Source organism: Pan paniscus, chromosome 1 (genome assembly GCF_029289425.2).
Source record: "Pan paniscus chromosome 1, NHGRI_mPanPan1-v2.0_pri, whole genome shotgun sequence".
NCBI classification, from domain to species: Eukaryota; Metazoa; Chordata; class Mammalia; order Primates; family Hominidae; genus Pan; species Pan paniscus.
Window position 1 is genome coordinate 193,640,694 of NC_073249.2, and position 24,715 is coordinate 193,665,408.

The window sequence follows — 24,715 nt, forward strand, 5'->3', positions numbered from 1 at the left end:
GTGGGCTCACTGAAGGAGTCAGGTCCCAGAAGAGGCCTGAGGGGATTCAAGGGGCCCTAGGGGAGGAATCCATTCTCAACAGAAGGTGAGCTTCATCCTCTGGGACCAGGGAAAGGGGGTGAAGATGAATAACGTTAGAAATGCATTTATTTCAGTCATTTTTTTGTTCTACTCTCTGCTTCATTTCACAGAGGACTTGAGGTGTTTCTATAGATAAGTTGATAGGTTGGAGGGACTGGAAGTTGAGACATCCCCACGGAGGGGGCTCCACTTCCTCCATGGAGCAGGAGGCAAGGTCCCCCACTGAGAGGAAGCAGGGGTGTCTCTGTGGGGTTACAGGAGCCAGGCAAAGGTTTGGAATAGGGAGGAGGCACTGAGCGACAGAGCCCAGCTTGCCCATTTATAAAGTCTGCTAGGTGGAGCTGACCGCTCAGCTGTGGCCCAGCCAGGCTGCACAATGTGGAGTCATCTCCAGCTGCTTGGGCCCCAGGCAAGAATCACAGGAGGAGCCTGTGCCGCTTACTTGTCCTGGTTTTAGATAAGTCACTTCCCCACTCCCAGCCACAGTTTCCTCATCTGCCAATGGGGAGAAACAAGTCAAATCTGGAGATTTGATCCTATTGTGAGGATCAAATCAAATAACACACATGAAGCACCTAGCACAGTGCGTGGCACTCGGAAGTTGCTCAATGTTCCTTCTTCTGCTCCTCTGCCTTCAAGTGGGCTTGAGCAAATGTAACCTGGATAGGAAGGGACATGGATGTTTTATCTTGTATTGGTGGATGCTGTTACATGCAACAATTTTAAATACAGCTGACTCTCATTACTCTCTGTAGCCCTTAAAAGAGCTATGGCATCAGGCTCCTGTGAGTCTCTGGCCACATTTTCAGCAACCAGTCAATATACAACATTGTTTTATTTATTTATTTATTTATTTAGAGATGGAGTTTCGCTCTATCGCCCAGGCTGCAGTGCAGTGGTGCAATCTCAGCTCACTGCAACCTCCACTTCCTGGGTTCAGGTGATTCTCGTGCCTCAACCTCACAAGTAGCTGGAATTACAAGCACCCGTCACCACACCCGGCTAATTTTTGTTTTTTAGTAGAGATGGGGTTTCACCATGTTGGCCAGGCTGGTCTCAAACTCCTGACCTCAGGTGATCCTCCTGCCTCAGCCTCCCAAAGTGCTGGGATTACAGGAGTGAGCCACCGGACCCAGCCACAACTTTGTTTTATGTGTGTTTCTGCTTAGAGACCCTTATTTAATATATAAATTGTTGATTCACTAGCATTGAACTCACAGCCAACACTACTGTAACTCATGTCTGAACAAAGCTTATCAAGCACACGTATTTTCTCCTTAAGGCACATCACAGCCTTCTTGTGCTTGAGAATACCAGACAGCACTTCAGCACAATGCTTGGGGCCATTTTAAATAGCAAAATCACCAACAAAAAAGCACAAAAAATGAGAACAGTTCGCACCAAATAAGTCACAAAAAGAATACTTGTTTACACTATGACAGCTGAGACAAGAAGGCAGGGTGTCCCTTTGTTCAACTTCAGCTGGGAACATATGTGTGGGTAAGTCAAGATTTTCACCACTGCACATAAGTATGTCCACAAATAATAGCAATTGTGCCTCAAGTATTGATTTGAAGGTTAAAAATAAATTTTAGAAGCAGGTGATTTTGCAAATATGGAATCCATAAATAATGAGGATCAATTTTCTTTATTTTTTCTGATTATAAAAATATATATAATAAACAGAGCTATCTAATGTAAAAGTTAAAGTCCCCCATAATCCCAGCCCACAAATGAACACAATTAGAATATAGTTCTATAGAATTTTTGTTATGCAAATAATGCCTGTGATTGTGTCTAAGTCTGTGGGTGTCTATGTGTCTATGTGTATTTGGGTCTTTCTTTTCTTTTTCTCACTCAACAATAGCTCTTGGATAGCTTTCCAGAAAAAAAATTCCTGATGTTAATTTTTGGAGTATGAATGGAAGCAGATGGCATACACTGCAGTCAGGATCTCTAAGTCTTAGTTCAGACCACTCAACCACATCAGATGTGGAGAGAGCAATGACTTGCCAAATGTAAAGATAATCAACAGTTTTAGTGTTCTGCATCTTAATGGAGATGGAATAAGGTCAAGAGAAGAACTGCTCAGAGGATAAAAGGACTGAACACTGGGAAGTAAAGTGAAAGATAAGAGACTGGGTCAGGCACGGTGGCTCACACCTATAATCCCAGCACTCTGGGAGGCCAAGGCAGGCAGATCACTTGAGGTCAGGAGTTTCAGACCAGCCTGGCCAACATGGTGAAACCCCCTCTCTACTAAAAATACAAAAATTAGCTTGGCGTGGTGGCGGGCACCTGTAATCCCAGCTACTCGGGAGGCTGAAGCACGAGAATTGCTTGAGGCTGGGAGGTGGAGGTTGCAGTGAGCCAAGATTGCACCACTTCACTCCAGCCTGGGCAACAGAGCAAGACTCCATCTCAAAAGAAAAAAAAAGAGTCTGTGACTTTCAGCCAGAGAAAACCACATTCTATGTCCTTTGGAGGAGATTAGACCTACATATTAAGACTATCTACTGAAAGGATTTAGACAATAGAGTAAAATAGTACCAGAGCCTCTTCTAAAAACAGCTGCAAAATTGGCTGGGCACAGTGGCTCATGCCTGTAATCCCAGCACTTTGGGAGGCAGAGGCGGTTGGATGACCTGAGGTCAGGAGTTTGAGACCAGCCTGACCAATATGGTGAAACCCTGTCTTTACTAAAAATACAAAAATTAGCCAGGCATGGTGGTGTGCGCCTATAGTCCCAGCTACTAGGGAGGCTGAGAAGGAGAATCACTTGGACCTGGGAGGCAGAGGTTGCAGTGAGCCAAGATCATGCCACTGTGCTCCAGCCAGGGTGACAGAGCGAGACTCCATCTCAAATAAACAAATAATAAAAACAGCTGCAAAATAGTATGGAGAAAGCTGGGCTGCTGCAACAAAAGACCCAAAATACAATGGCTCTTAGAAAATAAGTTTACTTCTCACTCTGTAGTCCATGTCAGGGTGGCTGTACTTCATGCAGTCATTCAGGAACCCAGGATCCTCCCATATCTTTGCTCCATCAGCCCTTTTGAAGCATTATTGAAGCTGTGTCCCTGGTACATCTGTGTTCCAACTCAAGAGAAGAGAAAATGGAGCATGGAAAAGCAAAAGCTTCATGCCTTAAGGTCTATTTCTATTTATGTTCTATTAGAAAGATTTTAGTCACCAAGTCTCACTCGGCTGCAAGAACAGCTGGGATGTATGATCTCTAGTGGACCAGCCATTCCTCCGACTGCTACTCTATTACATAGAAGAACAGGAGGATGAAGTTTAGTGGACAGCTAGCAATTTCCATCATATCTCCTTTATTTGAGCCTTGGTATCTTCCTCTATAAAAGGGGGATAATAATATAAACTAGTTAAGGCTGCTTTGGGACTCAAATCCAATAATATATGTGAGAACACTTAGCAAGCCCTACTGTGCCTGATAAGAATTTCTCATTGATTTTGCCCTCTAGACTGCCAGCTCCTTGGGAGCAAGGAGCATAGTTTATTCCACCTACTCACAAAGACCTGCTTGGAGTCAGCATCAGTAAATACATGTTGAATAATGAAGTCACTGTTTCATCCATCATCAAGCCTTTTTTTTTTTCATTTCATTTCAAATGCTTCAATAATTTAGACTCTGCCCTGTTCACTTTCCCCACCCCCTCATTAGGGGTGCACGTCAGTATATCAGTTGGGATTCTCTGGGTTGCAAAGTGACAATGCACTACTGTTAAACTGGCTTATGCAATAAGATGGACCATCTCACATATCCTGAAGTCCAGACTCTGCATCAGAATAAAAGCTTCTCTTCCCTAGGACTCTCTTGGCCTTGCCCTCCCTTCTGTATTTGCTGCATCCTCAGACTGGGAGCAAGATGGCTGTTGCAATTCCAAGCATTGCCACCAAACATATCCCAGCAAAGGGGGCAGACTGTTTTGCAAAGTAAAGAGACCGTTTCCTGAAAACCCCTCTCTGCCATAGGCTTCCCCTTTAGTTTTTCAGGCTGGACCTGCCCAAACCGTCACTGGCAAGAGGAATGAGACCACCATAATGGACTTGGACCAAACAAGACTCACTCCATGAGACCACCATAATGGACTTGGACCAAACAAGGCTCACTCCTGGAAATGGGCTGGGGTCAGCCTTCCTTGGGTCACTTGGGGAAGGGGGCCACCTGAACAAAATCAGGGCTCTGCCCATAAGAAAAAGTTGAGAAACTGCTGTTGCATGAGCAACCAACTATTTTTCTCACAATGATGGAGATTCTGGGCCAGATGAGGGTGTGATGGAGAAAGTGTTAACCATAGAGAACTAAACTGAGAGCTTTTTCATAAACTTTACCTCAATAAAGTTTAACACCAATGAAGATATTTCTGGAGGAGGCAGAAACTGGTAGCCACCCTCTATGGCTCATTTCCCTCACCCCCGTATCCAACCATCACCAAATGTCACCGTGTCTGTACTTGCAATACCCTAGTCTTCTCTCCTTACCCACTGTTGGGGCCCCAGTTCGGGTCTCGCCTCCTGCAGGCACGATGACAACAGCACCTTAGGGGTGCCCAGTCTTTCCTTCCTCCTGCAACCCAGGGCGTTGATGCGGTTATTCAGCTACACACCTTTACTGTGTGCTGAGTGCTGTGCATGCGCAGACACATTGGAAAAGCTCCCTGTCTTCTTCACCTTGCAGATGGTATAATGATTATCTCTGAGACTTCCTGAAACCCAATCGGACCAGGTCATTCCCTTGCCTGAAAGCCCCATGCCTTCAAGAAATTCTTTACCATGACCCACAATGCCCTCCAGCCCACCCAGGCTCCTTCTCCACCCCACCCCCAACGGTACAGAATTACTCGCACTTCCTTCACTGCACCCTCCCCTTTCACGCCTCTATGCTTTTGCACAGGCTGTCTCCTCTGCCTAGAAATCCCTTATCCCCTCTCCATCTGGCACACAAGACAAGTTCTCCTATTACTTTTTCTCCCTCTCTCCTGCTCCACCCCTCACCGCCTTACACACACACACACACACACACACACACACACACAAATACAGCACTCCAGAATTGTTTGCCAATGGAGGCAGCCTCCGGGGCCAGATGTTAGCCAGGGCTTTCCAAACTTCTCCCCAAGCACTCCTTAAGAAAGTGAAGAGGAAATGGGACCCCAGCGCTTAGGAGTGTGAGGGCCTTGAACTTGCTCTAAGCAAGCAGGGCATTTCAAGAGTTTTATCTTTATATTTTATGCAGAAGTTGTATTCCAAATAAATTCTTGTTCGTTTTAATACAAAATATGATTTTTTCTACATCTTCAAATCGATGATCCAGAAAGATGCTCCTTGTTTATTTGTTGTGCTCTCAAATTAGCTGCTCCGCCTCGCCGCGGGGACCCTAAGCGAGACCTGGATGCAGTTCCAAGTACACACCCCGAAGGAACAGCTGGGCTTTGCTTCCCCGGGAGCTGGAGGATGGTGGGGGTGGGGCGGGGTCAACCGGCTGGTGGCCCCGCCCCTCCCCCGCCCGCTGCGGGGGCGGAGTTGCTTGGGTCCCGCCCACGGGGGCGGGGAGGCAGCCGCGGCCACCGGCTGCTCGGATTCGGCTGGTTCCGGGTTGAGAGGCTGCGCTGGACCGAAGCGGTGGCTGCTAAGCTCGCGGGGGTAAGGGGTCGCGCTGGGCCAGGGTTTGGGGCCGGGATCCGGCAGCTGAGCGGGCCGGCACCCCTCCTCTTCTCTGCCGGTCACAGCCAATGTACGGCTCGGCCTGGCTGCCCCCTCCCCCAGGATTCCCCATCCCCAGCTTTTCGCCCTCCCCGCACCGCCCCCACCCCGGGATTTCGACCCCCTCAAGGGCTCCACCCCGCTCCGGGATCCCCTTCTCCCAGCTCCTATCCCTTAGGACTGCCCCGCCCCCTAGAACCTCCCCGTCAGGATCTCCGTCCCTCAGCCGCTCACAGCCTCCTCCCAGCGCCCATCGCCTTGAGCTGCCCACTACCTCTAGACTGCCCTCCCGGGCTGGCGTCCCACGGAGTCTCAGCCGCGCACCCCTTCCTCGCGTTACCCTCCTTCCGGACAGCACCCCCTCTCTTCTCCGGTAGCTCCTACCCCTGCCTGTGCGGGCCTCGTCCCCGCGCCCAGCCCTCGGTGCTGCCTCCGACAGCGCCGCGCTCTCTCAGCCGCCCCCCTGCCCCTCGGGCCCCCCTCTCTGCTGCCCCCGGCGCCATGGCGTGCAGCCTCAAGGACGAGCTGCTGTGCTCCATCTGCCTGAGCATCTACCAGGACCCGGTGAGCCTGGGCTGCGAGCATTACTTCTGCCGCCGCTGCATCACCGAGCACTGGGTGCGGCAGGAGGCTCAGGGCGCCCGCGACTGCCCCGAGTGCCGGCGCACGTTCGCCGAGCCCGCGCTGGCGCCCAGCCTCAAGCTGGCCAACATCGTGGAGCGCTACAGCGCCTTCCCGCTGGACGCCATCCTCAACGCGCGCCGCGCCGCGCGACCCTGCCAGGCGCACGACAAGGTCAAGCTCTTCTGCCTCACGGACCGCGCGCTGCTCTGCTTCTTCTGCGACGAGCCTGCGCTGCACGAGCAGCATCAGGTCACCGGCATAGACGACGCCTTCGACGAGCTGCAGGTGCGCTGCCGGGCCTGCCTGGGGAAGAGGCGGGGCCGGGCTGGAGGTGGGGCCGGGAGAGGGGTGGGGTCAGGGCTGGACCGCGGGCCAGGCCCAGTCAGAATGGTCCTGGGGCGGGGCCGCCAGCCAGGTCAGGGCCCTATCAGGAGTAACGCGGGGCAGGGAGGGGCGGGGCCGCCGCAGGGCGGGACCGTGGGGGCGGGGCCTTGGGCAGTCCGGACCCTGAGGGATCTGAGACAGACCTGGAGTACCGGCTGGTCCGCGGTTAGGGAGAAGTCGGGGATGCGGATGGGATGGCGGAAACAAGTGAGATCAGAAGTGGACCAGATACTGGGCTGGGGCAGGGTTGTGGACGAAGCGGAATCAGAGCCGGGCAAAGTCAGGGCCACTGTCAGACTGAGGGCGAGGCCGCGAGGATGGGTCTGTATTAAACCGGGTAGCTGAGCTCTGGCAGGCTGGGGGTTCTGTGGGGGCGGAGACTGGATCAGATGTGCATCAGGACTAAGAGGAGTACGGGGGCTAGAATGTGTTGGACAGGTGAGGGTGAAACCTAATAGAGGGGTATAAGTTAGGGTGCCAAAGTGCTGAGAGGGCAGGTTTGAGTACTGAGGATTAGGCCAAGGTGTATGAGGGGTTAAGACTGAGATCAGGTCCAGATACTCTACAACAAGTTTAGATTTAAGCCAGAGTAGAGGCCAGGTTGAGTGGGGGCAGGACTTTAAGGTAAAGATTTGGAGAATAAGGCCCAGATGTAAGGTGATTCAAGAAGGGAGGGGCTAGACCTCTAGGAGTCTCTAGAGGTTTTTGATGACCTCTTTGGCTCTGTCCCCCACATCAGGACTTTTGAAGACTAAGTGAAACGGTACATGCAGAGTGACCTGAGCATAGTTGGCATAGAACTCTAATCGGTCTCCCTTAAGACTTCCTGTCTTCACTGACAAACTCCTACTCAACTTTTAAGGCCTTGCTCAAATATCCTCTCCGTGAAGCCTTCTCCAAGCTCCACTGGTCAAACAAACAAACAAACAAACACAAACATTAGAACTGCATTTCCCCAAATGCTCTCTATTAATAAGTGTGGGAAATACAGTATATTTTTTATACCCACCCCCTTGGAGAATTTTCAGTGTGCATTTGCATATTAAAAGCTTAGAGAAATTTTGTTGCAAATAAATCTATTTTACTGTGTTTAATAAAATGGTTCCCAAGCTTACTTGGGCCTGGAATCCTTTTTTCAAGCTAAATCACTTAAATCCAGCAGTCCCATGTACCTGGCTTTGGGATACTAGTCAAGCACGTAGTTCTCCAAGGCCAGAGACAGAATCTTATTTCTCCTATCTATGGCCCCAAAGCCTGGTGCAAGGCCTGGCCCACAGTACACACCAATAAAGGCCAAATGAATGAACGAAAGAATGACCAACCCTGGCCTAAGCTGGACCACACTGTGGAGCGTTTGGAAGCAGAAGGTTTTTGGCTCAAACATTTTATGAAAATGGAGTGGGCTAACTTGGGAGGTAATGAGCTCTCTGGCCTCGAGATACTCAAACAGAAACTAAATAATTACTTTCCCCTGTATTGTAGGGGCTCCCAACCCCTCCACACACTAGTCTTTGAGTAGGCCTGCACCCAGCAGATGCCCATGGGCCTCAGGAGAAATGGCCCATGTTCACCATCGCTCCTTCCCTGTCCCTTTTATCTCAAAACTACAACTGACTCCCTTCCAGTCTAGCTGTCTGAGGATGAAGGCCCCATCAGAGGCCTGGGCCTCTGGGAGCCTGCACAAGGCTTGGCCCTCCACCCCCAGAGCCATCGTGCTAGACGCTGCTGCTGTCCATCTCCCCGTCTATGGAGTCACATAAGCAGGAAGAGTTTGAGGGGACTCTGTCTGAAACCATCTGTCCAACCTCTTCATCATGTAGGAATGGAAAGTGAGGCCTGGAGAAGTGATGTGACTTGCCCAAGGCCACACTTCCAGACAGTGAGACAGCCAGGGCTATAGGGCACAGCCTGACCCAGATCCCTCTTCTCTGATCTCTCCCCTCCTTGTCTGACCTTCTAGCCTCTGCTTCAGAGCCTTGGTTCTCCTGTCTGCAAACCAGGAAATCCAAATTACTGTATGTTGGGCTTCTGTACTCTATCCGATGACCTGGGGGACACAGGAGAAATTGAACATGTATTACCTACAAATATTATTGAAATGCTTCATTATTGGGTGAAAAGTAAAACAGGACTGCCACTTGCTTACTTTCTAGCACACTGTCCTGGGGTTGGACATACTTGGGTTCCAAACCTGCTGTGGGCACTGTGTGCACCTTGGTGAGTCACTTCATGTAAACGTTGATGCTCTGTCTGTACAATGGGGTCAGGATGCTTCCTTCCTACCAGGACTTTTGTGAGGCTGACCTGGGATTAACCTGCTATTTGAGGTTCAAAGGCACACAGTACAGGCTGGAATAACATACAGCCCACCTTTTCTCTTTCTGCCTGTGAGAGCTCATGTGCCCAGCTGAGTGAATGCCCAGACTCTCCTCTCTGGCCCGAGAAGGAGGCCTTGCTTTAGTGTGTCCTCTGGGCTTGGCAATTTGGTGGCAGAGAAATCTGCCTCCCATCTAGAGAGTATGTGCTGCTGGGTGAGATTCAAGGCACCCTCCACCCCATCTGCCTCTCCCTCCATATGGGGAAGGCAAGGCTTATTAGCTATTTATGCAGCAGAAATAAGGCTGAACCCACCCTCACATCCCCTTCTCTCCCAGCAGCTGATGGAGCTGGGGCCCTTCTCCTGCAGAATTACAGACTCAGAGCCATGCATATGATCTGGTGCCACATCCACTTGACAGATGGGGAAACCGGAGAGGGAGCGGGAGGAAGGGGACTTGCCCAAGGCCTCGAAGCCAGAGGAAGCTGGGCCTATACTCAGCTGGAGTCTCCCAACACCCTACCTAGCAGTTGGCCTGGAGCTTTTACATTTATTATAAATCCTTGAGGCATCAGAGCAGAGAAATTAAGAGCCCTGCTTTGTACCCAGGCAATCTCAATCCTGGCTCTACCATTTACTGTGTGACTTTGGGAAGATTATTTACCATCTCTGAGCCTCGGGTCCTTCATGGACAGCATGGAAGTAATTATATTAGGATTAAACAAGATGATGTTTATAAAAACTTAGTACTGCACTTGGCACCTAACAGCACTCAATAAATGACAGCTATAGTAGGTTACATCGTACTCGGCATTATTGACATTTGGGGCTAGATAACTGTTGTGCAGGGCCATCTTGTGTGTTATAGGAAGTCTGGTAGCATTCCTGGCCTCTACCCATTAGATGCCAGTAGCAAACTCCACCCACCCTGCAAGTTGTGACAATCAAAACCATCTCCAAGCATTGACAAATGTCTCCTAGAGTCAAAATCACCTCTAGTTGAGAAACCTGACCTAGAAAAGTCCTACTGAACTTTAAAACTTCAGGTCAAATATCACCTCCTCTGTGAAGCCTTCCCTGACCTACTAAGCACAATTGCTTTGTACTCCAGATTCCATCACAGGGGTCAGATCCTGACATGCTGTGTGTCCTTGGTCACGTCACTTTGCTTCTCTAAGGCTCCTTCTCTAAGGTTCATCTATAACACGAGGATATGACGTTCCTGGGAAGGATGTTGTAAGGGTTAGGGATCCTTTATCAGAAGTGCCTAGTACTGTGCCTGGCATAGTAGGCACCCCAAAACTATTTTTAAATGTCTTTATTCTGATTATAAAATTAACACAAGAAGCAGAGCTGTATAATGTAAAAGTTAAAGTCCCCCCATAATCATATCCCATGAAACATGGCAGGAGCTACTATATAGTTCTAAGGATTTTTATGTAACCTGTGGGTGTGCATGTGCGTGTGTGTGCATGCGTACATGCATGTGTGTGCATGTGTGCATGCATGTGTGTGTGTGCATGTGTGTGTGTGTATATGTGTATGTGTGTTGGTGTCTTCCTCCCCACCTCCACTGCTGAGTACCTGGACCACTGAGCAAAGTGGAGGGAAGGAGCCCATTTCCAAAGAGTTCAGGGCTTCTCAGCCAATATTCATCGAGCCCAGTCTGAATGCCTGGGACTGCACTAAGAGCTTTTCTTGCATTACCTCATTTAATCTTCATAGCACCCTGTGGGATGGGTATTGTTATCTATTTCTTCTACTGATGAAGAAACAGACTCAGAGGAATTAAGTGACTCATTTGGTCACCCAGCTGGTAAATGGCAGGGCCAGGATTGGAAGCCAGTCTGACTAGGCCACATATCGTCCCTGAGCTACCTCTGAGGGCTGGGTAATTGTCTCCCAGCCACCCTGCCTGTCCTGTATTGACAGGGCTAGGCCATCTGTGCCAGCTGACGCCCTGAGGGCAGGTGGTTGGGACGTCATCTTGGTCAGAGCAGACGTGGCATCCGGCTCCCTGGCCATCTCAGGTTCCTAACCCCAGAGAGGGGATCCGATTCAGTCTCAGCCGCCCCCCTCCAGGCCTCATGTGACCATTGGAGCCCTTCCCAAGGCTTCCTTCATGCCAGAGAAGACAGCAGTGGATCAGCCTTGGACGCAAGCCCTGGTAGGCAGGGTATGGTGATCCAGTGACACCAAGGCAGCCACCCAAGGAGGGAGGGGGCTGGGGGCTAGGTTCAAATCTCGGCTCTGGTTTCTTCCAGGAGAGGGGGTGACACCCTCTTACCCAATCTGAGAAATGGAAGTAAGAACTAGCCCTCCTGCTTTCTGTATAAAGAGAGAGAAAGAGTTGCTAAATATCCAAAGAAATGAGAGATTCAGAGGCACTTTATTTTGTAGCATAGATAGGAAGGCAGCTGGGTTGTCTGTGTTGTGGCGAAGTGGCTCTGCTGTTACTTTTCCAAGGAGAGGGCAGGATTTCTATGCCAACAGCAGCCTCTGTGAGGGCAAAGCTGGCTGTGGGTCAAACTCAGAGCTGGCCGCTGGCATCTCTACATCCCTCTTCACAGGTGTCTGGGCAGCCAGGATACCTTGGCTGAGCACGGGCCACAGTGTAGAAGCTTAGGGCCAACACTGGGGACCCCAAGATGTTTATTTTATAGAAAGAAAAAAGACCTGGTAGGGACTAACAATGATGAAACAACGACTCTAAAAAATTATAGCCCAAGTTTTGGAGGCACAAAGTAAGTTATGGGGCACTTACTGTGTGCCAGGTGCTGTGTTATAGGCATTTGATCCTCACAAGGATTTTTTCGTTCCCTACTCCCTGAGTGGGACTGAGATCAGTACCATCTCACAGATGAAGAAAATGAGGCTGAGAGATTCAGTAACCTTCCCAAGATCACATTGCAAGTAGGAGGAAGAGCTGAGATTCAAAGTGGTCTTTCTGACTCAGAATTCACCCTCCTTCCCAACACGCCAACTGTCCCAGGGAGCACCAAATGAGGAGGAACCTGAGAAACCATCTGGTTGACATGCTCCCCATTTTGCAGATGGGGAAACTGCCTTGCCCAGGGTTAGACCAGAGCTCAGCTCTCCCGACTCAGTCCAGTGTTGTTTTCCCAGTACCATTTACCTTCCTGACCTCCATCTCTGCTTGAACACTCAGAGGGATGAGGCGGATTTGGAGGTGAGTTCTGTCTTGGATTCAGGGATTCCTTTAATAATTTCTGGGCTGGGCGCAGTGGCCCACGCCTGTAATCCCAGCACTTCAGGAGGCCAAGGCAGGCGGATCACCTGAGTTTGAGATCAGCCTGGCCAACATGATGAAACCCCCAACTCTACTAAAAATACAAAAAAAAAAAAATTAGCTGGGCATTCATGGCACACACCTATAATCCCAGCTACTCGGGAGGCTGAGGCACGAGAATCGCTTGAACCGGGAGGCAGAGGTTGCCGTGAGCTGAGATCGTTCCACTACACTCCAGCCTGGGTGACAGAGTGACACTCCATCTTAAAAAAAATACATATACATATACATATACATATACATATAAATACGTGTGTGTACATATATATGTATATGTGTATATATACATACATATATATGTATGTGTGTGTGTGTATATATATATATATATACACACACACACATAATTTCTTTAGCAAGTATCTGTGCCATGGCTACAGAGGGCCAGCCCTGTGTTGGGCCCAGGAGAGAACTACACAAGACCTGGCCCTGTGTGGTCCCGAGAGATAGGCCCATAAACTGGTAGGTTGCTGTAACTGAGGCTTGCTCTGTTGAGCTGAATCCTAAAAGATACGCTGAGTACTTCAGGCCAGGGAGCAGAAAGAAAGATGTTATGGACAGAGGGAATAAAAACATGCACAGCCTGGTGCAGATTGTTCCACGGACTGGGTTCAAGGCTTTGACAGGCAGGCATGCTCTCCTTCTCTCTCTCTCCCCCAGCCTACCTCTCATTTAATTCTAACAGTAACCCTATGAGATGGATCTCATTGCCCCATTTTATAAATGGAGAAACTGAGGCTCAGAAACTGTGCCTAGCTGGGCACAGTAGCTCACACCTGTAATTCCAGTACTTTGAGAGGTCAGGGCAGGAGGATTGCTTGAGCCCAGAAGTTCGAGACCAGTCTGGGCAACATGGCAAAACCCTATCTCTACAAAAAATGCAAAAAAATTAGCTGGGCATGGTTTCATGCACCTGTAGTCCCAGCTATTTGGGAGGCTGAGGTGGGAGGATCGCTTGAGCCCAGGAGGTTGAAACTGCAGTGAGCTGTGATGGTGCCACTGCACTCCAGCCAGCCTGGGCAACAGAGTGAGACCCTGTCTCAAAAAAACAAAAAGAAAAAACAGAAACTGTGCCTAAGGGCCTGGAAAGGGAGAAGGGAGAAGAAGGGGGAAGAAGAAAGGGGGGAAAAGAATATAAATGTACTTACTATCTCTGAATTGTACACCTAAAAATGGTAAAGATGATAAGTTATATATGTATATTTTACCTCAATAAAATTTTTTTTAAAAAGAGGCTAAGCACAGTGGCTTATGCTTCTAATCCCAGCTCTTGGGAGGCCAAGGTGGGAGGATCATTTGAGGCCAGAAGCTAGGAGTTCGAGACCATCCTGGGCAACACAGAGAGACCCCATCTCTACAATAAATTTTTAAAAATTATCCAGGCATGATGCATGCCTGTAGTGTGAGGTACTTGGGAGGCTGAGGCAGGAGGATTACTTGAGCCCCAGGAGTTTGAGGCTATAGTGAGCTATGATTGCACCACTGCACTTCAGCCTAGGTGATAGAGTGAGCCCTTGTCTCTAAAAAAATTTTTTTTAATTAGGGGAAAAAAAAAAAAAAGAAAGAAACTGTGCTTAAGGTCAGAAAACCACTAAGTGTCCCTGAAGCTGAAACTTGAACTCAGGTTATCTGAGTGTGACCAGGGACAGGCATGGAGGCGAGCACACATTCAGGTGGTTCATTGTGGCTAGAAGGGAGGGTGTGGCAGGAGGAGGTAAGAATGGAAAAGCAAGGCTTGACCAGCTCAGGAAGGGCTTTGAATGCTTGAATGTACACATACATGCACACACACACATACACACATACACATGCATGCACACACAAGCTCACACACACACATGCATGCACCCATTGAGCTTGATCCTTAACTAGGAAGCCAGAAACAGATGTGAGCAGGCAAGTGCAGCCCGGCCAGGTCTGCATTATGGACCAAGCACTCTGGGGCAGTGTGCCAGGGGAGCTGGTGGGAGACCCTAGAAGCAGGGACTGGCCAGATGTTGCCAGAGATTGTGTGGCTCGGAAGTGCACAGGGAGGGTTGGGGCTCAAAGATATAAAATAATTCCAGTCTGTTGGGAGGACCAGGAGCATCCGGTTCTAGGTATAGATGAAGGATTGGGGTTGAGGGAGGAAAGGGAGAGGCAAGTTCAAGTTTGTCACAGTCAGGTTTCTGGCATCCTTGGGTCAGAGAGGGAAAGAGAGAGAAGTACCCAGACATGGAGAAGAGGAGAGGCTTGAGCACCTATTGTGTGCAGCACCATGCTGGGCCGTGTCATAGGTGCCATCTCACTTTAGCCTTCATCACAACACTGTGAAAGCTTGCGGAGGTGAGCCCTGAGCGAAAGTCGTGCTGTCAGGATTTGAACACAGGCTTTTCTGATGAAGAGTCCCTGAAGCCAGAGCTGAGATGGCTTTCCACAGCTGCTTTGTCCCCTGGGCCAGAGGGAGGGATGGCCTCACAGCAGGAGAGATCTGGCCTTGGGAACATTTGAGCCCTGCCTCTCTGTGCCCCCCAACTCCTCTGTTGCCCCAGTCCTGGCTTCTTCATACCAATAAAGAGCCCCAGAGCCTCAAAGCTGGCATATTTGCATAACTGTGTGCTCAGGGCTGCGCAGACTCCACAGCCCCACCCTCTGAGGTGTGTCCTCCCCACTCACCTCATCCTGCCCTGCCCACCCCCGCTCCGATGGGGCCCTGTGGAATCCAACTCTCCAAGGCTGACATTCAAGGCCTCCTCCAGTGCCCACCCCTACCCTAGCTAGCCCCAACTGGCCTTTCCAGCTTGTGACTCCACCCACCTGTCACATGCCTGGCTGCAGCCATCCCCAACCACCCCCACTTCCTGCACATGTGAGGGTGGGCCCCTACCCAACCTGTTCTCCCCACGTGCAATGCCCTGGCCCATCCTGGAGACTTGAAGGAACCCTGGCCATCCATCTTCCTTTGTCCTTCCATCAGAAACAAACTCCTTCCTTGAAGCTCCCCCAGTTCTGAGTCCCAACTTTACATATAGTTACTATGATGATAATGACAACTAAGATTGATTGAGCTCACCCTGTACGTCATGTCAGGTCATGAATTAAGTCATTTCATTCCCAGAGCAAGCCTATGGAGCAGGTGCTGTTAGGCCTTACTTAATAGATTTGAGGTCCGGTGCCATGGCTGATGCCTGTAATCACAGCACTTTGGGAGGCCAAGGTAGGCAGATCACTTGAAGTCAGCAGTTCAAGACCAGCCTGGACAACATGGTGAAACCCCATCTCTACTAAAAATACAAAAATTAGCCAGGCGTGGTGGCGGGCGCCTATAATCCCAGCTACTCAGGAGGCTGAGGCAGGAGTATCACTTGAACCTGGGAGGCAGAGGTTGTAGTGAGCCAAGATCGCACCACTACACCCCAGCCTGGGTTACAGAGCGAGATTCTGTCTCAAAAAAATAAAAAATAAAAATAAGACCTTACTTTACAGATTTGGAAACCAAGGTGGAGGGAGGGTGCTGTGAGCACAGCCAGGTGTTGTCAGCTGTTCTGGATCCTAGCAGGCCCTCCATGTTTATCCTGTTCTTCTTTGTATTTTACCTATTCAAGTTTCTTCCTCCTCGACTAACTACAAATTCTTCAAGGACCATGTATAGGCCCACCCCTGGAGCGGCCAGCACAAAGCCTGACACTCATTGGGTACTCAGAAATTTTTGCTGCATTGATTTGCATGGGAGGTAGGGAGGCCAAGAGATTTTGAACATGGATTTTCGGAGCCACTGAGACCCTCCCCTCTGCCTCTTACTAGCTGTGTGAACTTAGGCAAGCTGCCTAACCTCACTGAGCCTCAATTTCCCCCTCTGTGAAATGGACGCAATAAAGACACTACTAACCTTGTGGATTGTTGTGAGAATTAGGTGACAAGATGCCTGTGAAATTCAAACCCAAACCACACCCGCCTCCAGCCCCTCTGGTCCTGGGTCTCTGCCGTTACCAGTGTCCTTCCTCAGGGTTAAGCTGTATCACTTGGGAGTTTATCAGGCTCCAGTTTCCTGTGTGACCTCTCTGCTGGAGTAAAATTTCCAGTTTGTTCTCCTGTGTCAAGCTGTGTGGCCGTGGGCCAGTCAGTCCCTTCCCTTGGGCCTGTGTTTCCTGTCCTGGCAATCCAAGGGGTTGGACCAGATGGTCCCTGCAGCCTCTTCCTGCTCTGGCCATCTGAGAAGGGAAGGAGGGGCCACCTGGACACAGTGAGGGATGAAGACACAAAGAAGCGACTAGGGAGCCGCATACGGGACACAGTGACCGCTCTGTCTCCCGAGCACCCAGGGTGTGCCAGGCTCTGTGCCCTGTGAGGCTGAATACTTCTTACCATTGTCTCATTTTATCCTCCCAACCTTAGGAGATATGATTATCCCCATTTTTCAGACAAGGCACTGGGGCACAGAGAGGTTAGGTGACATCCTAGGGTCACACAGCCCAATGGGTGGTAGAGCCAGTCTTCTAACCAAGGAAGGAGACACGTTGGAGGGGGAGGGGTGACACAGCTCAGGCAGCCTTCTAAGTCCTACCTTCCGGACTCTAGGGTTTGGCTTTCCTAAGTTAGCTGTTTCTTTGGGCTCTGCACCTAGCCCATCCAAGGAACTCTGCCTGCTGGGGGCCTTCTCTCCCCTCCCACCCTTTCAGAGGTGAACTCTGACCCAGCCTAGCCTCATCCCTGGGCAGGGACATCCTGAAGACTCAGTGAGGCCAGGGGTGTGTGGCCGTGTCCTAGGTACTGAGATTGTGAAAATCTCCCCTTTCCACAGTCCTTGCCCTCAAGAGCCCATAATCTAGTAGGGGAGATTTTTGTTGTTGTTGTTTTAAAGATGGGGTCTCGCTCTGTCACCCAGGCTGGAATGTACAATCTAGTAGGGGAGATTTTTTTTTTTTTTTTAGAGAGACTGGGCTGTGTCACCCAGGCTGGAGTGCAGTGGCACAATCTTGGCTCACTGCAACCTCCTGGGTTAAAGCGATTCTTGTGCCTCAGCCTCCCAAGTAGCTGGAATTACAGGCACCCGCCACCATGCCCGGCTAATTTTTGTATTTTTAGTAGAGACGGGGTTTTGCCATGTTGGCCAGGCTGGTTTTGAACTTCTGACCTTAGGTGATCCACCTGCCTCAGCCTCCCAAAGGGTTGGGATTACAGGTGTGAGCCACTGTGCCCAGCTTAGTAGGGGAGATTGACAGGTAACCTTGCAATTAAAATGCAGTGTGTGCCATCAGGGTACAAGTGTGGGACACTGTGCATGCAGAGTTTGAGACATGTACTCCCAGGGGAGGTGACATTTGATCTGGGTCTTGAGAGATGTGTAAAGGCCTGGAGAGCCCTGTGAGCTGCTCATGTATCTGCAGCAGTACTGTCCACTAGAACTCTCTGGTAGAACGGGCAGTTCTGTGTCTGCACTGTCTGATACAGCAGCCCAGGTGGCTGGCAAGCACTTGAAATGTGGCCAGTGCAACCGAGGAGCTGAATTTTCCATTTTATTTCATTTTAATTAATTGCAATTTAAATAGCCATGTGTGTCGTATTGAACAGCACACGTCTGGACCAAGAGCTAGGACTGGAGAAGAAAAGGTTGGGGCCAGCAGTGAAGAGCCTTGAATGTCACCCTAAGGCTTTGTGCCTTTCTTCCCAGACAATGTGGAAATCTGCAGACTGGCACAATGGGGAGAGTGAGGGGGAAGCATTTATACATCTGCCCTTTAGAACAATCACTGCAGCTGCTGTGCAGGGCACTTGGAGCAGCAGGAGAGCTAGAGGCAGGGAGGAGCCTGGGGCCACAGCCCAGAAAAGAAGTGATAAAAACCGAACCAGAGGCAGCACGCATAGAGAGGAGAGAACAAATTCCAGAGCAAACCTGGTGACTGGATTGGTTTAGAGGCGGTAGGAATCAAGGATGACTCTCACTCTGAGGTTTCTGGCTGGGATGGAGTTGGGGGAGGGGTGCCCTTCACTGAGATGGGGAATATCGGGAGAGGAGCAAGTTTGGGATCTCCTAACACGATCGCAGCATTCCCCATGATGTAAGTGTCTGTGTCCCTGACTGTCACCCCAACACATGCACACCTCGTGGCATCACATTTAGGACTCACCCCTCATCTCTCCCCATCCCTGACACAGCACCATGTGGGGCCCAAGGTCTCAACACATGTTTGTGGAATGGGCAAACGAGTGTTCTGATTCCCCCGGGATCCAGGAGGAAGGAGCAAGCCCGCTGTCCTTATTCCCTGACTGCAAAATCAGGGAGGAAATGTCCAGGTTTCTCAAGTGCCCTGAGCAACGTGAGGAAGGCAGACTCCAAGGCAGTTTCTCAGAAATCCTGAAGAGCTGCCTGGGTGGCTGGGTCTTCTGTGGACCCATGGGGGCCACCAGGGGGAGAATTGTAGCACTTGGCCCATCTCCTCAACATCTGCCTCTCAGCCACACTGTGTCCCAGGCTGGATAGCCCAAGGCTGTCAGAAGCACCTGAGGAGTGGTCTTTCTACTCTCTTAGGCAAACAAGATTCCTCTGCTCCGAGGACTGTATCCGCTCAAGCTGCACACGAATATTAGGAATGACTTTCAGCTGTTAGTAACAGAGCCCTGGCTGAAGTAGCTGCAATCAGATGGGGTGCGTTTCTCTCTCATGTAAGACAAGTCTCTAGGAAAGGACTCCAGGTGGGGTATGCTGCAGCAGGTTGCACTGGCTCCTGAGAGCTGATTGTGTGCATCTCATCCCAATGCCAAGTCCAACTACTACTTCACACTGATAGCTTGAAATCCACTTGAGTGGGAACATTAACACCATGGAAATTGGCACTGTTGGGGCTTTAAAAAAAAAAAAAGTTTTTCTCAGACAGCCAGCTTCCTAGCATGTCACTGAGTAAACTGATGGTGTGGCAGCCCCACAGTCATCAGGGACTCGGGCTCCTTCTTCCTTCTACTCTTCTGGTTTCAGCTTGTGACTTTGGTCTTTACAGTTGCCTCATGGCCTGAGATGGCTGCCAGAGTTCCAACAATTGCATCAGCATGGGCTCTCAAAACAAGCAGCTTGTATTTTTCTATCTTACCCCCATTTTCATGGCTGGCTCCTCCTCATCCTTCTGCTGTCACCTCCTCAGAGAAGCCTTCCCTGGCCACCCTACCTAAAGTCCCCTCCATCTCACACTGCTTTATTTTCTCTGCAGGACACACCATATTGGTAACCTCGCTCCTTTATTATTTTCCTTGTTTGTTGTCTGTCTTCCCCACCAGACTAGTCCCTATGGTCAGGGACTGTGTCTGTCTTGTCCTTCGCCATAATCCCAGTGCCTCAACAGTGCCTGGTACATAATAGTTGCCCAAGAAATATTTTTAAATGAATAATTGATAGTAATCAAAGATAATTTTGTTTCCTGCATTCTTCCATCAGCATGTCATCATGAATATTTTCCCATGTTGCTGCCTAGTCTTTAAAATTAATTGAACTAGACATTTACCAAGGCCCTCCCTGGTCTGACAAGTTGAATGAGTGGGAGGGAGGTGGATGTGAACAGGTAAGTCAGCCTTCCTGGCACTGCTCACAGCCCAGACTGACTTGGGGAAGTCAGAGGCCATTTCCAGGAACTTCATTCACGCAGCAAGCGTCATTGAGTCCCATCTCAGTGCCAGGCTGTTGCTGGGTGTGAGGTATATGGAGAGGGAGCAGTAGGAGCCACCCTGGAGGACTCGTGGGCCAATATGGGGACGAAGAAGAGATAGACAGGAGAACAACTGGCGATAATACAATGGGCTAGATTCCCAATGCCTGCAGACAGCTGGACCCTGTGCTAGGGAGCACTCACCTCCACAACCCATTTATCACTTGACAAATAATCACTGAGTCCCTGGGCATAAGGCAGGGAACAAGCCAGACAAGATTCCTACTACTCTCATGAAACTCACATTCTAGTGAGGAGATAAGCAATAAACACCACAGTCAAATATACTCAGACAGCAGAAGGCGCAAGGAAGACCGTGAATCCAGATGCGTGACAGGGTATGAGGAGGTGCCACTGTGCGTGGGGCGGTCAGGCAAGACTCTTCAAGGAGTTGGCATCTGAGTTAAATTAATGGTACAAAGGAGTCACCATGAGAAACTCTGAGAGTGGAGGCCACCAGCCAGAGGGAATAGCCAGGGCATAGTCTGAAGATTGGAACGAGCTCAAGATGGTGGAGGCACAGGAAGAAGGCCACTGGCTGGATGGGAGTGATGAGGGAGGGTGTTGGAGACAGGGGTGGGATCAGAGGGTGCCCCAAACTCAGCAATCAAGATGAATAGTATTTAATGCAATATTTCTTAAATCAAAATTAATGCAAAGAACCCACGATGAACAAAATTCAACATTTCAAACAAGGCCAGGATCACTAACAATGCTCTGCTGAGCCACACTGGAACCTGAGACAAAGGAAAAATCAGTGAGGTTGATCATGTTTTTATTTAAAATTTTGATATCTTGTGTGTCGTGGATTTATTGTTATTCATCGCAGGAGTCATCATGGTAGAAAATGTGTCACCTGGCATCAAGATCATGGTCTCCACAACCAGGCTGTCCGGGTTCCAATTCCTTCTTTACCATTATATGCTTATCTGTATGCTATGGGGCCAGTTTCTTGACCTCTCTGTATCTTTTTCTCCATCAGAAGATGGAGATAATAATTGTGCCTCCCTTAGGGTTACTGAGAGGCCCAAGTGATTTAATATAAGCAAAGAGCTAAGAACTGTGCCCAGCCCACTGTAGCCCTCGGAGAATGTTGGCAGCTAGTCTGTAGCATTGGACTGGTACAGCTTTGGTTCCTTAGAGCAGTGGTCCCCAACCTTTTTAGCACCAGGGACCAGCTTCATGGAAGACAATTTTTCCACAAACCGCAGGGGGTGGGGGTGGGGTGATGGTTTCAGGATGATTCAAGCACATTACATTTATTGTGTACTTTATTTCTATTATTATTTCATTGTAATATATAATGGAATAATTACACAACTCAACATGATGTAGGATCAGTGGGAGCCCTGAGCTTGTTTTTCCACAGCTAGACAGTCCCATCTGGGGGTGACGGAAGACAGTGAGTGATCATCCGGCATTAGATTCTCATAAGGAGCAGGCAACCTAGATCCCTCCCATGTGCAGTTCACACTCCTGTGAGAATCTAATGCCACCACTGATCCAACAGGAGGTGGAGTCAGGTGGTAATGCCAGCGATGAGGAGCGGCTGCAAATACAGATGGTTTGCCCCTCCCCACCACCGTTCATCTCCTGCTGTGCGGCCAGGTTCCTAACAAGCTATGGACCAATACCCACCTGTGGCCTGGGGGTTGGAGACCCCTGCCTTAATTCTAAGCGGGGATCCAGGGCCAAGTGTGGGGAGCCAGAGAGTGTGTATGTGGAAGTCAATTGTCACAGAAGCCTCTAGGGTGGCCAAAGAGGAGGAGGCTGTTGCAAAGATGCGGGTGAAAGATACGGACGGGTTCTGGAGGTGTTTAGGAGACAGACTCTACAGGACTTGCTGGTGGTTGAACTGTGACGGGAGGCAAGTGTTGGAGGTTGGGGACAGAGACCAGGCTAACCCCCAGCGCCTGGCAGTGGTCAGGGCTGAATGCCTGGGCCAGGCATGGCCCCTGCCCCCATCCCGGCCCTGTGTGTGTTTCAGAGGGAGCTGAAGGAGCAACTTCAGGCCCTTCAAGACAGCGAGCGGGAGCACACCGAAGCGCTGCAGCTGCTCAAGCGACAACTGGCGGAGACCAAGGTGAGCCTGGCCGGGGCGCGGAGGTGGGGCCGGCAGAGATGAGGGCAGGGCTTCGAGGGGCGGGGCCAGCTGGGGAAGAGGGGCGGGGCCTCGGGTGTGCGGTGGAAACCTGGCTTCAAGGAGCCAAACCAGGGGTGAGAAGGGCAGCGTGGGGAAGAGGGTAGGGCGTCCGTTAAGTTCAATGGGGCGGGACCCATCCCATCATGACTGGCGGCAAGGATGTGGGCTGGTCCCTCGGTTAAGGACGGGGCCATTTCTCCCTTCCCACTTTGGGTGGAAGTTGAGGCGGGTCCCGGGACCCTCCGGAAACCCCCTGCCTCCTGAAGGGCTGGGGAATGTGCTCAGTCTCTTTCTCCTCTCCCCTTATTAAAACCGCCCAACCCTGGTGTTGTGACACACACTTGTAGTCCCAGTCTCTTCAGAGGCCGAGGCAAGATGATGGCTTGAGCCCAGGAGTTTGAGACCAGCCTGGCCAATATAACGAGATGCCTTCTCTACAAAAAAAAAAAAAAAAAAAATTGAATATAGCCAGGCGTAGTGGCACATGCCTGTAGTCCCAGCTACTCTGGAGACTGAGACAGATGGGAAGATTGCCTGAGCCCAGGAGTTTGAGGCTGCAGTAGGCCATGATCATGCCACTGCACTCCAGCCTGGGTGACAGAGTGATACCCTGTCTCTAAAATGAATGAATGAATGAATGAATGAATGAGCCCATTGCCTAGGAGTCAGTCCTGAGCATGTCCCCTCGAAGCCCTCCAGAGGTGGCCCAGCCCTGGTATCATCTCCCCTTAAGCTCAGGCCATGGGATATGGACTCTGAAAGGTAGGGCCAAACTCTGCAGTCTCTGGCTACCGTGGTTTGGGAAACAAACAAACAAACAAACAGACCTTTCCACTGACCTGAGAAGGACATGGGTTCCGATCCCACCACTAACTCACTGTGTGACTTTGGGTAAATTGCATGCTTTCCTGGGTCCCCAGCCTTCCCATCTGTCCAGTGGGGACTGCCAGGCTCAGTCCAGCACTCTGGGACTGGAAGGTGCCGGGTGGAATCCCCACTATACAGAGTGACTCTGTGTCGTGAGGCCTGGGGTGATTTCAGGCTGACCCCGCTGTGTCAGCAGGAGCTGCGGCAGAGCCTTAGGAATGTGCTGGGCCTCTGGAGGTCATCCTGGGGCCTGAAGACACCATTGGAAACCCAGATCTATGCCCCAGCTTGGCCACCAACCCACTGTGGGGTCTCAGGAAGGTCATGACAAACAATTCTTCACAGAACATTCCAGAGTGCCTCTGGGCAGGACCCTCGGGGGCAACAGATGATAAACAGTCACAGGATGCTGGCCTCATTGCTTCTTGCAGCCTCAGTTTCCCCAACTGTCTGGTGATTCTGTACCTCTTGGATGATGAGAAGCAAATGGAAGCCTCTCTCTGTATGAGAGCGGAGTATTATGGGCTGTTCCTTCTCCCCAGCAGCACTCTCTTCTCTCCACATCCCACACCCTCTTTGTTTTTCTCCACTGACCTCTTCCTCCCCCGCTTTCCTGTCCATCTGTCTGCCTCTGGGGGGTCCTGTGGGGCCACATCCCCCTCGAGTTCCCCCAGCCCCACTTCCTGTCTGGACTGGGGTGTTTATACAAGAAATGCCTATGGATGCTTTGGAGGTCATATTTCACCTGGTGCCTGACTCGGCTTTCCTGCTGCGCCTGCCCCTCCAATGGCCCGGCCTGAGGGCCTCTCTGATCTCCCTCCTCAGGCCCTCTGTTTTCCTTGGTCGGCGCCCTGGCGGGGTGATGCATTCTTGGCAGGGTGTTTTTCTGAAAGGGCCCCAGCGCCTCCAGGCCCTAGGGTGTTCCAAGGGATGTGGTGGGTTGGGGTGGGGGCTGTTTCCCCAGCCACAGAGCTGAAAGGAGGGGGTTGGGGAAAGGGTGACTCTGCCCTGGAAAGAACTAGAATAAATGGGGTGCACCAGTTGAGCAGAACTTTTCTCTGTGCTGAGAATTGTGTTCCCCTTCATTATCCTGCCAACCTCACAGAATGTCACCTCCACGAGAGCAGGATTCCCTAAAACCTAGCACAGTGTCTGGCACACAATAAGTAGTTATAAAAAAAGTGATTGAAAAGAAAAAAAAATCGGCCAGGCACAGTGGCTCACGCCTGTAATCCTAGCACTTTGGGAGGCTGAGGCAGGCAGATCACCTGAGGTCAGGAGTTCAAGACCAGCCTGGCCAATATGGTGAAACCCCGTCTCTACTAAAAATACAAAAACTAGCTGGGCATGTTGGTGGGTGCCTGTAATCCCAGCTACTCAAGAGGCTGAGGCAGGAGAATTGCTTGAACCCAGGAGGTGGAGGTTGTAGTGAGCCAATATCGAGCCACTGCACCCCAGCCTGGGCAACAAGAGCGAGACTCCATCTCAAAAAAATAAAAAACAACAAAAACAAAAACCAAAAAAACAGGAAAGAAAAAAAATCGTCCCAGGTAGGAACTGTTGTTATCTCAATCTTATCAGTGAGGCAA

General features: G+C 50.4%; 2 protein-coding genes across 4 annotated transcripts in view; one reads left to right on the top strand and one right to left on the bottom strand.

The window, feature by feature from the left end:
* ZNF362 (zinc finger protein 362) overlaps nt 1–24,715 on the bottom strand; it is a 178,713-nt gene that overhangs the window by 114,581 nt on the left and 39,417 nt on the right. The gene's annotated exons all lie outside the window — the stretch shown is intronic.
* The window catches only part of TRIM62 (tripartite motif containing 62), a 37,042-nt gene continuing 17,594 nt past the window's right edge, over nt 5,268–24,715 (top strand). The window contains exons 1-3 of one of the 2 annotated variants that reach the window (XM_003812543.6): nt 5,268–5,748; nt 6,186–6,717; nt 22,104–22,199. In XM_003812543.6, coding sequence (XP_003812591.4) covers nt 5,498–5,748; nt 6,186–6,717; nt 22,104–22,199 — 879 coding nt within the window. In that variant the 5' untranslated portion in view covers nt 5,268–5,497. Of the gene's footprint in view, nt 6,718–22,103; nt 22,200–24,715 lie in introns of both variants that reach the window. The other variant, XM_034960681.3, reaches the window with a different exon arrangement.